Source organism: Berghia stephanieae, chromosome 1 (assembly GCF_034508935.2).
Source record: "Berghia stephanieae isolate SIO BIC M18660-M18661 chromosome 1, UCSD_Bste_1.3, whole genome shotgun sequence".
NCBI lineage: Eukaryota > Metazoa > Mollusca > Gastropoda > Nudibranchia > Aeolidiidae > Berghia > Berghia stephanieae.
In genome coordinates this window covers 11641391-11655586 of record NC_088360.1, presented here as the reverse complement: position 1 = coordinate 11655586, position 14196 = coordinate 11641391, and the positions used below count along the sequence as shown (strand labels likewise).

Sequence of the window (14196 nt, the reverse complement as noted above, 5' to 3'; positions counted from 1 at the left end):
AATAATAATAATAATAATAAAATAATAATAATAATAATAATAATAATAATAATAATAATAATGAAAATTGACCTATAGGTGGTAAGATGAATAATAATGTCAAGGCAGACGATGAGAGAAATCGATCTTGGTGGTGGACGGGTGACAAGATTCTGTAACCATCATGACGTGAAGGCGTCGATGCGAGGGGTGAATTGATTGGATCAAACGTGTGTTTTGTCACAATGGAGAGATGACTTGTCAGAGTGGAGGATGAGGCGGATCAGAAGTAGAACGGATAGACAGACGGCGGATGAAGGGGAAACCACAAGTAATCTTATTGTTTCATAATAATAATAATAATAATAACAATATAACTATTGAAATCGAATCTTGACATTTTTTGTAATGCGAATTTTTTTTTGTCAGATGAGAGAGAGAGAGAGAGAGAGAGAGAGAGAGAGAGAGAGAGAGAGAGAGAGAGAGAGAGAGAGAGAGAGAGAGAGAGAGAGAGAGAGAGAGAGTACAACGAAGTACAAAATTCATAATATTGACCGATCTGTCAACCAACAACTGCCATAAGACTTCAATTTTTTTCTTTCTCTTCTCTCCATATTTCGAACCAGACTACTCTATTGTATCAAATAGACCCCCCCCCCCCCCCACGGTCTATTTTGTTTACAGAATTTTTGCGCACCGCCGCTGTCCTTCTATTAATTTTCAGCTCACAAATTGCGCCGATAAAAATGCCTCCCCCCCCCCCCCTCAAAAACAAAAAAAAAAAAAAAAAAGGGGGGGGGGGGGGAGGGGAAAGAGAGCTAGAAGTATTATTTAGCAGTGTATTTGATTGAAAGAAAATCATTATATATTGCCACATCTCGCCTCGCCTAAATAGAAAAAAGCTCAAAATGCACCCCCTCCCTCTTCTAAGGATAGGTCAAAATCCGCACCCTCTCCTCTTCTCCTATTCAAGATCGGCCAAAGTGCAGAGTGACGCATTTTAGACAAAATACGCAAACTTAAAGTGGTTGGCAAGCATTTATTGAACTATGTTTTAACAGAATGAATGAAAAGGAGTGAGTTGAAGATGGAAGCGTGATTACCAGTCGTGCGAATCTCGTCCGTTCAGTACAGATTATGGAGAATCCGTTACTTAAGTAAAGTCTTCTTCTTCTTCAAGTACCAAGTCTGTGCCAGACATCGGTGATCATGGTACGCCATTCATCTCTCTGATCAGATAACCTCAGAAAGCTAATATTACTCTTCTCTTTCTTTGTCACCCAGCTGTTCAAACTATTCAAATAATATGTTTTTCTTCGTCTACCATTACTCTTTTTACCTTCTATCTTCCCCGTGAGAGCATGATGTTCAATACATTTATATCGATTTAGGTGCCCTAAAAATTGCAAGTAAAGTAATAAATAGTAACTACAAACTCATACAGAAAAGAGTATATGGGTGTTATTATGTAATGTATAAGAAGTTTGTTTATAATAATACAATATGGTGATTTTGTCACTTCATATAATCCATCTCTCCCCAACCACTTTTGACTCATCTAAAGCACACGTTTATAACCATTATTTAGAATGAAGTACATCTTAGACAAACCAAATGATCGATAAGCGTCACAAGTGCAGGTAAACTTCCACCCCCCCCCCCCCTCCTAGAAAAATAAACTAGAAAGACTATATATTATGGTGACGCATTTATCATGTAGCATTAGATACTGAAACAAAACTTAACAAAACAAACAAAAATAAAACACAAAACCCATAATGAACAAATAAACCAAACGAATACATAATGAAATCACGAACTACTTGCACGATGCATGTAAATATTAGTTTCCTGTGTAGCAAACTGTCATGACTAAAACACATAGAGCAGTAAAGTTAGGTGCCCCAAACGTAAACAATAACAAGTTGCTAGTGATTTCCGTTAGGGACCGGAATAATTTACGCACAATATAGGTCTCCCAATTTTGTAGTTTGAGTTGTAGGCAATACACTTTCAGTATTGAAAATATGTTTACATAAAATCTAACAGTTGCAGAAATAATAATATAAGGCTAAATTATTATGAAAATCAGGCTCCGAATAATTCTCGTTTTGTTCACACCAGCGCAATAATTTGCTCTGGTCTAAAAATAGATAGACTGTAACTTTTGATAAATTTTAGAAAATTTTACCTTTTGTTCCATAAAATATCCATATCTAGACATTATTTGATGCATGACCGAGTATTTATGAATATGTGTTTCTTTTGCCACTTAACAGCCAAATTTTAAAGGTTATTTTTTTCTATTATTTACATTGGAACGTGAGCTGTCAAGACAGGAACATGTGGTTTGCCACGTGCTTCTCGACCTTTGTTTACGTTTGGGGCACCTAACTTTACTGCTCTATACTTATTATCATATCTATGATAATCACTGTGTGATCGAGTACAGTGATAAACAAGCTACTTATCATAAAATAGTATGCTTTTTTTAAATTTTTTTTTTTGTAGGAACATGCGTTGTAAGTCACGGAGAGCATGTATGGTAATCCAAAATTAGAGATTAGAGATGGAAAGTTCTTAATAATAATAATAATAATAATGCTGAAAACTTATATAGCGCTATAACTCCGAGACACCAGACTCTAAGCGCTTAAATTACAAATTACTTTGGCTGAAACATACTCATTCACACACACAAGCACACACACACACACACACACATACACACACACAACACAACACACAACACAAACCAAACCTATCTTGCTTCTCATACCATCTACTAAAATCGAAACAAATATGTTTTAAGCGAACGTTTAAAAATAGACAAAGATTCTTTTTCACGAATGCTCTGCGGTAAGGCGTTCCAAATAGAGGGTCCGAAATGAGAAAAGGATCTCATTCCAGCATTTTTTCCGAATTCGAGGGACAACTAGTTTTGTGGAATCACTGGCCGAACGTAAGGGGCGGGGTTTTGAATATCTTTCAATTAGTTCTGAAAGGTAGGAAGGGGCAGTACCTTCAAGACAACGATACACTAAAACACAAGCTTTGAATTTAATTCTTTTCTCAACAGGCAGCCAATGCAGGTCATGAAGTAGAGGTCCGGCAGAGTCGCACCTACGCTTCATAAATACTAGTCTGGCAGCGCTGTTTTGGACAATCTGAAGACGTTTCAGATTGTATTGCGAAACGCCAAACAACAGAGCATTACAATAATCCAATTTCGATAGTACGAGGGACACAACCAGGTGCTTGGTCACATCCTCAGATATGAACCGTCTAATGGAAGCAATCTTTTTTAGTTGGAAAAAGAGAGATCTAACCAAATTATTAACCTGATGCTCCATCGACAGTCCAGAGTCTAAGAATGTGCCAAGGTTTTTCACTTTGTCAACAATTTGAATAGAGGCATCCCCCAACTTCAAATCTGTTTCACTTTTCCACTTCCTGTTCCCCACATACAGCACCTCCGTCTTATCATCATTCAGTTTCAGTCTGTTCTCATTCATCCATTTCTTAACACTTTGGATACAATTTTTACTATTGGCTGATACTTCTTGTAAATTTCTCATATTGGAAACGCAGTACAATTGCGTATCATCAGCGTATTGATGGTAAGACAGACCAAAACTTCTGATGATTTTAGACAGAGGGCCAACGTACAAAACAAAAAGAACAAAGTTCTTGTTAGTAACATTGACATCCGTAGAATCAACCGTGTTTGAGGTAATTAACTTTTGGATTGAACCCCCCCCCCCCCCACCGCCAACATTGTCATTGCAATAATTATTATTATCCCCACTGTTGTCATCATCAAAATCAATTTTTTTTTGTTTGTTGCTTTAGGTCTCTTCCAACACAATTGAGGTTATATGAGAGACCGCTGAAACAAAAAAAACAAGCAATCTAACAAAAATAGTACAAATGTAAATCAAAATCATAATCTAAAGATATCATAAGCTAAATTATAAATAACCAAGAACAAACAGGCAGAAGATTTACAGAAAAAAAAAATATCCCCTGTCAAAAATACAATCACAAACCAAAGAAGCAGGATAGGCTAGTAAAGAGAAGAAGAAACGACATCACTATCGGATCGTACACCCATGCGAACATCATAGGTATATGATTCAAGGGTGATGCTCCCATCCAACCACCCGCCTTCAATCAATTTTAAAAAGCATAACAACGATAGGTAAATTATAATTTGTAGCATTAAATCACACTAATTTACCTTAGTCAATAACGCCCTGTATTTGCATCTAAAACAAACAAACAAAACAAAAGAACAAAGACTAAAATTACACAAATGTAGGGCAAGGGCAAATTCAAACACCTATAAATATGAATTCTAACTCCTGCTTCAACTAGAGAAAATTATTAACAATTTAGTATTATGTTAACCAAACTTAATTATAGTTCTGATAATTCAACACACTTTCTTTCCTCATTCACAATATCAAATAATAAGTAATAATCTCCAAAACTAAAAAGGAAAAATACCAAAAACCTATTAAAAGTAGATATTCCGAAAGTTTAAAAACATTTCAAATTTTCCGAGAATGAATATGGAACCCAAATTTTTAAATAACATACATTTAAAATTGACTGTTTCCAATTTTCAGGATGCAATTCAACAGATGCGCTATGTAATTAATAGTGAACTTAAACTTTGGATAGACAAATAAATAAATCAATTAAAAAAATCAGGTTTCTATCAATGATAAAACTAAAACATGTCAAGAAATAAACAATAAATAAGAAGTATATTATTCAAAATGAACATTAATTGTATATAAAGAGATAAATTGATATTTCCAAGAAAGCTGAAAGCAAAATAAAGAGGAGAAAGCTGGGATATGCGACAGGTATGGATGTTTACATGATGTACTGGAAATATTAGGAAAGGAATACAGGATAGCATGGGTGAGCTTACAAAGATGTCATCAGTGTTGCCAATAATCATGACGTCAAAGTTCTACAACTGGCCTGAAACTGAGCAACCAACCCTGATTCCAATGACTTCTATCAATTTGCCCAATCAACAAAATTAATCACCAAATTCATTTTGCGGTTTCAATGTGAAAAAGTGAAACGTTGTTATAAAGAATATCAGGACATGCTCTACAGAAAATTGATGCCTAAAATGCGCCACAGACCTTAGGGGAAATATGCTAACCTGCCTAATGATATGAAAAATTAATATAATATTACAAAATTTCGGCTCCAGCAACAGAAATGCATTGGTATATTATATGCTTCTTAGATTCAATAAATCATGTTGAAAAGAAAAGTTTTGTTGAGAATGTATAGCTAGGACTATGGAGCATTTTTAAACCATGATGATGGCAAATTATTTATTTCTAAAGCTATTAAAGGTGATGTTTCTATATTTTTCTAATGGAAACTATGAATTTATGAAATTTGAAGGAGCTAGCTCTGGTTTACGTAAACTGTGCAATTATGAGCATACAGACTGACATGCTGTGGAGTCTGACATTTAATGCATTTGTCAAAGTGTGATGTGTCTGTATGAAAATCTCATTTTAGTGATAAAATGACCAATTATGACGGGAATTAGAGCTAACATGTGGATATAATTCCACGATTTTGTTAACATGTCACACCCTTTTGAAATCATATTTCAACCTGTGTACATGAAACATGTGTAGCTAAATTAAATGACGAAAGTTACAATGGTAGAAGCAAGTACATGCCATTTGCATCTGGAATAATTAAAACAATATATATGAAAGTCTGGTGAATATTTCTACTTTTATTTCATATATATATATCATTCATTTATCACTACTGCTCGAATGAAGTAACTGATTAGATGATAATAAGTTTCCTTGGCAACACTGGAAGATACACAATATGGAGATAATACCGGTGCAAGCATAAATGGATTGATAAACTTGAGGGAAAGCGACAAGGATACTGACCCTCCCTATGTACATTTTCAGTTGAGAATTGACGACACCGAGAGACTTAAGATCCCAGTCTTCTTCTTCTTCATATGCTCCGTAGCGAAACGACCATCGAGGCAACATTCTCTAAAGCAGCATCACCTATTAAACCTCTCTTCTCTGAGAGACACGACACAATGAATATCGATATAATGGTCAACTGGCACTAACACTAGTTAATAAGATAAACGATTAATGAACAGAAACTACTGTGGCACTAACACTATTTAATAAGATAAACGGTTAATCAACAGAAACTACTGATGAAAAATATGTATGACAAATATTAATTACGAGAAATACATGCATACTATGCTATCTCAATCCAGAACACAGCGATCAAGATATATTGCAACAATCCGATAAAGTAGAATCTGGACAAAATTTGCCTTCTTAACTCTGAGATGATCATTGAATATTCGTCGAGACAAAGGTCTTAATAATTTTGACAAATTTCTTGTTGTGAAAGTATTTAGATAACTATGTGACTTTTTCAAAGACTATTTATATACGCTATATATACATTCTCTTCTGTGATGGCAATTGTATCGTCATCAATTTTCTGACAAATGAAACATTAAATGTCTGAAACTAAGCCATAATGTAAGAACTGTAATCTACACGGAAAATCAAATAAGCAACACACAAGGATTTCGTCCATTGGCAAGAGGTTCCTGATCCATACCAGTGACGCATTATCAGTATAGTTTATTTCACTTAAGTTTAAGAATGCTTATTTTCTATTTTAACAATAAAAATTTACAGTCTATATTTATAGAAACAATAACACACAGTAAGCAAGCAGTTTAATATGCCTTGCTCTCTCTCTCGCTCTTCCCCCTCCCTTCTCTCTCTCTTTTTTTTATTATTTAACCCTTATTTAACTATGTGAATAACTGAAAAAAAAAATTAAAGTCTGGTTTTCTTTCTCACCGAAATAAAGGTAAAGGTCCCTCCCACTCCCCAATAGTTAAAACAAAAAACAAAAACGAAACAAAAATCAAACAACCAACTATACTACTAATGCCATATTATATATCAATATCATAATTATCATTTTATTCTATATGCTACATGATGGATCAATTGCATACTGAAATAAAAATCTGCACATTTAAATTGATCTCCATATTTCTGATAAGATCAAATTTGTATAGGTACTAGACTTGCATACGGTGACGTCCGGCTTGGGGAATTGGCCCATAACCATTACTACGTCAAAATAATATATCATAGAAATAGAGAATGTCACGAGGGAGGGGGAGGCCACTAACCTCATTTTCACAATTCTAATCAGAATTTATGAGCAGGGAAAAAATATATTCGCACCATATATCATGCTAGATCTATATTCTAGGTGAGCGGGTGAATGAAATGAAAGTTACCAAACTAAGTTACCAATTTGTCAATATTTGTGTATTCTAACCTATACTTAGGCTCAAAACATTATTATAAGTCATCTTGGTCAATATCTAAAATGAATCTATCATAATTATTTAAAACGTTTGCCCCAAATAATTTAATGTTTGTGTCCGTATCAACAGCAATTCACTGGCATCAGTAGTAGAAGAGTCGGGTAGGAAAGCCTCTCCTTTCTCATGTAAACAAAACAAACATCATTCGCACCAAAACAACGTCGCTCAGACCGACTATTCCATTTGTTGAATGTATTATTACAAAATACTCCATAGAAATGAAATATGAAACACAATTTTAAATGATTATGATGTAAAACCCTCACCTGAGCCCTATAATGTCGTCCTCCCTCCTCCAACATTCTTTCTACGTGTGTTGTCGTTGTCGCAGTCGATGGCCGATGGAGGCCGTGTTATTCTTCGTTTCCTGTCTCAGGTAAAGGGACAGACACGCACAGTCGGGATAACACACCACAATCTCACCCACAGACACAGCCAGGTAAATGATAAAAAAAAAAAAAAAAGATGGCGGAACTGTCGCCCACTCTCAGGCCTCCACTCCAGTCGCGAACCTCGCTTTTGTGAATGAGGCCAGTCAGTGTCAGGGGCGGATTGTGTCTCATTGAAAGTAGGAACAAGCAATCCAGACATACAATCTGCCTACAAAGGTACAAAAACATGCACATTATACGCGTCACTACCAGGATCAGATCAAGCGTAAATACCTATCCCCCCCCTTCTTTCTTTTCTTTTATATCATTTCCTTTTTTCTCTCCATTTTATTCCCATCATTGTCATTAGGTGACAGCTTAACATGGAAAATCTTATGATAATACACTGTACACTTCTTACTAAGCGTCGATGTCGAAGTCGGTACCTTGTCTCACCTAGTAAAAAGTCAAGCGAGATTGAGCTGATCAGATATGAGATGGATGACAAGAATATTTAACTCTGGCGGTATTATCATGCTTTTCAACTCATCTGTGACTTGAAAGGGGGGGGGGGGGGGGGGTACACCTCATTGCTTTTGTAAAGCGTTTTGAGCACGTTGACAATTAATGATATCATCCCTCCCTTTCTTTCTTTTTTTTTTAATATGGAAATTCTAAACGAAGGAAAGCAACACGCGCATACCCACAAGCGAAAAAATACATGGAGAAAAATAAATAAGTAGAAGTGATTAAGAATACACAGCTAATAGTTCTCAAAAGCGCAGAGTCCATTTATTTTTTTTAAATCTTGGTAAAATCTTTCCTTTTGTTTTAGTGTTAGAGGCCAATACATTTGCACCAAACAAGTCAAACAGTCGAAATTGTTATGGTCTTATGGTTGTACTTCATAGAAATATTGTCTGAAACCAAGGTAAAATGTCCCCCCCCCCCCCCGCTCAAAGGTAATGTTAAAACAAGCCCACAATTGCATTCGACTATCAGACCTGCATATCTATAGTATGTACTAGTAGACTTTCACTGTTACAAAGTTATATAATAAAGGGCAAAAATGGATAGTAAATAAGAAAGGAAAACGAAAGAAGAAAAAAAAAAAACAATGAAAAAAAATGAGTCAAAAAGAAAAAAAAAAAAAAAGGGGGGGGGGGAATAAACAAAAACAAAACAACAAACTATCACAAGCATGGTTGTACGAGTTTTCTTCATGATAAGTATAGAAACTTTATTATCTTATATATTGGCCTAAATCTTATCCATGAAATACACATTCATCGCTTTCATTCGTATCGGTTATCTATCGGCCACGTTTTTATTTTTTATGTTCAAGATAACAAGCATGATTTGCTGCTCCAGAAATCAAGAACGACAACTATTGACGTCATACAAACAAACCTACCAATTAAATGTACAACATCATAAAGTTATACTCTCCTGTCACATTACCTAGTTAAATCATCCATAAATAATTTTACTACGTTCGAGATTAAGGATTGCAAAGGTGTCCTAAAATACATCGGCGCTAATGGAAATGCACTGTATTTGCCAAGATGAGGATCACTTAATTAAATCGATCGATATTTAGAAGAATGAGTTTTCTGGCCAAATTTTTAAATACAAGTCTTTTCCAGAGTACGGATGTTCGTGGGTTAATTGCTGCAGTTATCAGTTATAATAAAGGCGGCATTCAGGACGAGTCAGCAATCCTTTCCATTTTTTATAACTCACGCAACTGTTCACTTTCTCTCACATTAAAAAAGAAATTCAAATGTCGAGGCACAACTCCGTTAAGCAAAACAAAGCTAATGTTTTAATTTAACTCTTTTATTTTTGCAAATATAAAAGATCTTTGGATAAGAGAGGTCTAACGTTGTAAAAGACATCATCCAAGTAACTTTGGACAGAAATAACAACCAACTTTCTTTTTCTTAATTCAAAGCGGGCCCACTTTTCACAATAATGTTTTAATTTAACTCTTTTATTTTTGCAAATATAAAAGATCTTTGGATAAGAGAGGTCTAACGTTGTAAAAGACATCATCCAAGTAACTTTGGACAGAAAAAAACCACACTTTTTTTTTAACAAAGCGGGACGCCACTTTTCATAAAGTTTTAATTTAACTCTTTTTATTTTTGCAAATATAAAAGATCTTTGGATAAGAGAGGTCTAACGTTGTAAAAGACATCATCCAAGTAACTTTGAGAGAAAAAAAAACCACACTTTTTTTTTAACAAAGCGGGACACCACTTTTCATAAAGTTTTAATATAACTCTTTTTGTTGTTGTTGCAAATATTAAAGATCTTTGGATAAGAGAGGTCTAGTCTACGTAATAAAAGATATCATTCAAGGAACTTTGGGGTGAAAAAACACACTTTTTTTTTTTACAAAGCGGACAGTCCACTTTTTCCTTTGACTATTGTAATAATAGATGGGATAAGGTATTTTAAGCTATGTTAACTATGTGTGTGTGTGTGTGTGTATGTGTATGTGTGTGTGTATGTGTGTGTTTGTATTGTTTACGATTGTTTCTGCGTGTGTTTTGCTTAACACACCTCTCTTTAAAAAAAAAAAAGAAAATAATAATAATAATAATAATAATATAATAATAATAATAATAATAATAATAATAATAATAATATAATAATAAATAAATAAAAACAATGATAATAATAATGATGATGATGATTATGATATGATGACAATGATGATGATGATGATGATGATGATGATGATGGTGATGATGATGATAACAATAATGGAGGAATGGAACAACGCATGCCAAAAGGAAACTATAATGATAATAATATATGAGAAATTCCCATATTGTTCCAATCTGCAGTGTATGAATGTCAACATCCCTCTCTTGTGAGTACCCCTTAACCAAACAAGCCACGCGACCCCTATGTAATCCGCCATTAGCTCCCTGTCAACAATGGCTAGCAAATAGCAGAATAACAAAACTATGCTTATACAGCTAATTAGTGTCAGTGGAATGGAATAGGAAAATTGACATCTAAATGCAAAAATTTGTTTCCGACCCGCCTGGTAGTTATTTATTGATTTTTTCTTTTGTTTTAAAACAATATACATTAGAAGATTTAACATTCAGATATCTCTTCCCTTATTCCCCCCCCCCCCAATTCTCTCTCTCTCTCTCTCTCTCTCTCTCTCTCTCTCTCTCTCTCTCTCTTCTCTCTCTCTCTGTGTTTCTCTGTCACCCACAATCTACCTAATCTTTCTATCTTTGTATTGTTCTCATTCATCTATCTATTGTTGTGGTCTTGTGATATGACACTTGCCTTCTGACTGGAAGGTCCAGGGTTCGAGTCACATCTGAATGTCTCTCTACTCACATTCTCTCACCGTGCTCAGGTGTAAAATGAGTATCTGACCATCAAGTGTTGTCTTTGTAGGATAAAAATTGCGTCATACCTTGTTTTACATTCTAAGTGTTGCTGTTGGCTAAGGAATCCCCGTAAAGCGCTTTGAGCACGTTTAGTGGATATTGCGCAATATAAATGCTCAGGTTAAAAAAAAATCTATCTTAACTATCTACCTGGCATTACCCGTAAAATTGTGCCATTCAAGTTGCTCATGCCCATCTCTGGCAATCGTTAAAAGAAAATAAACGACAAAATAGAAATCGGCAAAAGCCTAAGAAAAGAAGTAACCTGTTGTCGTAGGGTAAATATACAAGGGGTATTAATATCAAATCAACACCTTAAATACAGAGAAATGAGAAAATTAATTCCATGTAAGGCCGACACGAAGAAATGACCCGATCGGAGCACAAGAATGGTTTCAAAAGACCCATCGTCCTAAAACGGTGTTGGCTTCGGACCAACACGAGCCCTAGAGGTTTACAGGGCAAACATTCCACAGGGAATTAGTATGACCGCATGCATTACAAGTAACACAGGCCGGTTTAGAGCACTGGGGTGTGTAAAGTACCTTTTGTTTTCAGGGGATAGACAATCGTTTTTACTGGCTTTAGCCATAGATTATCTATTTTTCTTATTATTCCCCTACACCAGGCTCGGTCACTTGCGGACAGGCTTACACTTTTGTCACACCAATAACGTATTAATTACGATCCATGTCAGTCCATGGATATCATCAGCTAGGACTCCCATCATCAGGTATAAATTACGATATACAGAAAAACAAAAGGAAATTTTTTAATGATCGTTTTCAAACGACTTTGGAAATGATTTGTTTTTTGTTCTTTTTTTTCCATGAAAAAAAAAAGCAAAAAATTAAACAAATAAAACAAAAGACACGATTTGCCACAAATATGCCCCACTATCCCGCAAATTGAGAGGAAAGAAACTCAGTCCCAAGATGAGAGAAGACATTACACACTGCAATACCCTTCATCTGAGGCAATACCTGGATACAAAATTTATTTTCAGGAGATGTCTGGACTAGAGTGCACACAGACGGCTCAGCTGATGATGCTATTGGTAATGGCGGAGCAGGGATATACATAAACTATCCAAATGGCAAAGATGACAAATTCTTTACAGCAACAGGACTACAATATTCCAACTACAGAGCTGAAGTAGATTAAGAGAAGCTACAACTTGTCTTGCAAATAATTCAAACAAAACAAAGAAGATAGTAATCCTGACTAACGTCCTCTCAGATCTCCAGAAGCTAAAGACCTCTGAATTCAAAGATAGAGAAATTAACGATCTTGTCACAACTCTAGATTTCCACAGGAGGATGGTGCTTCATCGTATAAAGAAACAAAGAACATCATAAGATCCCTGTTCCTGACTTGTTGGAATGAGCAGCATCCGAACTACAACAGGACTGGTCCATTTTATCAGTTGACCAGATAAGAGAAGGACATGATCTATAGGATGCAAACTGGACATATTAAACCACCACCTTCATACCAAATTCAAGGTGGAAACTACAAGTCAATGCCCCTGTGGAACAGGAAGTATGACTGGTGAACGCAGAATTACCAAATCCTCTCTGCTCTTAAGAGAAAACACTGACCACCGACTGCTTCAATCAGCCTGAGGAATAAACTCCACGGGAGCCTGAAGGATCTCCAGAGGTCAGCAGCATATCTGGTGGAGAGTAGATTTACCATCTGAGCGAACACAAAGAAGAAGATACAAATAAAACAACAACCACCCCCTTACAAAACATTTTTAAAAAAGCAAAACCGAAAAAAAGAACCCAACCTGCCAAAAGGCAAAACAAAAATCCTAAAAAAATAACAACTAAAAAACCTCCAAATAAAAACATCCCCCACCAAAAACAAACAAACAAAAAACCCAAACAAACAAACAAAACAGCCTTATTGTTTTCTCGACTACATCGTAATCGGGGTGTGTAATAATATATTCTGGTGTACACGCTTGTATGTCGTATAATCCACGGTAACAATTTTTCAACGCGAAACACTCGACATTCAAAATGGCAAGTGACATTCCTGTGGGAAGTCATGTCAGTTTCCTTTTTAACCAATGTTTATTTTGTTCTACGTTGTAGAATAGATTAAGTGTCGCTGGTGAGACAACTTAGGCTTAGGTAGACAAGTGGAGCAAATACATCCTCATTCCTGCCAGTAGCTATCACCTTAAAGTGGGCATTCTGTACTGAAAAAATGAATTATTATTATTATTATTATTATTATTATTATTATTATTATATTATTATAATATAAAGATATGATGATATTAATAATTATAATTTAATATATATATATCATATATAATGAATAATAATATGATATATAATAATATATATATAATATATAATATATAATAATAATATATATATATATATATATATATATACTATTTTATTTGACATTGTTGACGTACCGTTAATGCACTGTTTTGTGATTGAAATGAAAACAATAAACCACAAAAAAAAAAAAAAAAAAACCAAAACAACAATAACAAAAACAAAACAAAAGGAAAGTAAAACACTATACATCTTCGTTAGATTGTCATAAACAGTATAGTTATTCTTGAGTAAGACGGCAAAAACCGGGTCATTATCCGTTACAATTATAATTCTTTTTATTCTTTTTTTTTATCTCACAAGACGTCCAATCAAATTGTCTCTAATGACGCGGTATCTATCGTTATCATTCGTTTTTACGATAACTATCCTCTCCATTTATCTCAGCCAAGCACACCTAGTCACTATGATATCACATTCTACACTATACGACACTCCTTACAAATAACTAAATACTAGGCCTGGTGCTTTCTTGTTTAACTCACACAGATAGACAAACACACACACACACACACACACTCTCTCTCTCTCTCTCACACAAACAAACAAACCACCACCCCAACCCCCCCCCCCCAATCAAACAAACAACGCCCCCCCCCCCCAAAAAAAAAAAC

The 14196-nt window shown here is 35.0% G+C and overlaps 1 protein-coding gene across 13 annotated transcripts in view; it reads right to left on the bottom strand.

Moving 5' to 3' along the window:
- LOC144967910 (apoptosis-stimulating of p53 protein 1-like) overlaps positions 1-14196 on the bottom strand; it is a 119559-nt gene that overhangs the window by 21978 nt on the left and 83385 nt on the right. Inside the window, exons 1-2 of one of the 13 annotated variants that reach the window (XM_078905729.1) lie at positions 7696-8029; positions 5931-6074 (exon numbers count right to left, since the gene is read on the bottom strand). The exons of 10 other annotated variants lie outside the window; for them this stretch is intronic. In XM_078905729.1, coding sequence (XP_078761855.1) covers positions 5931-6038 — 108 coding nt within the window. In that variant the 5' untranslated portion in view covers positions 6039-6074; positions 7696-8029. Of the gene's footprint in view, positions 1-5930; positions 6075-7695; positions 8030-14196 lie in introns of those variants that run through there. 2 more of the 13 variants (XM_078905780.1, XM_078905738.1) reach the window with 2 other exon arrangements.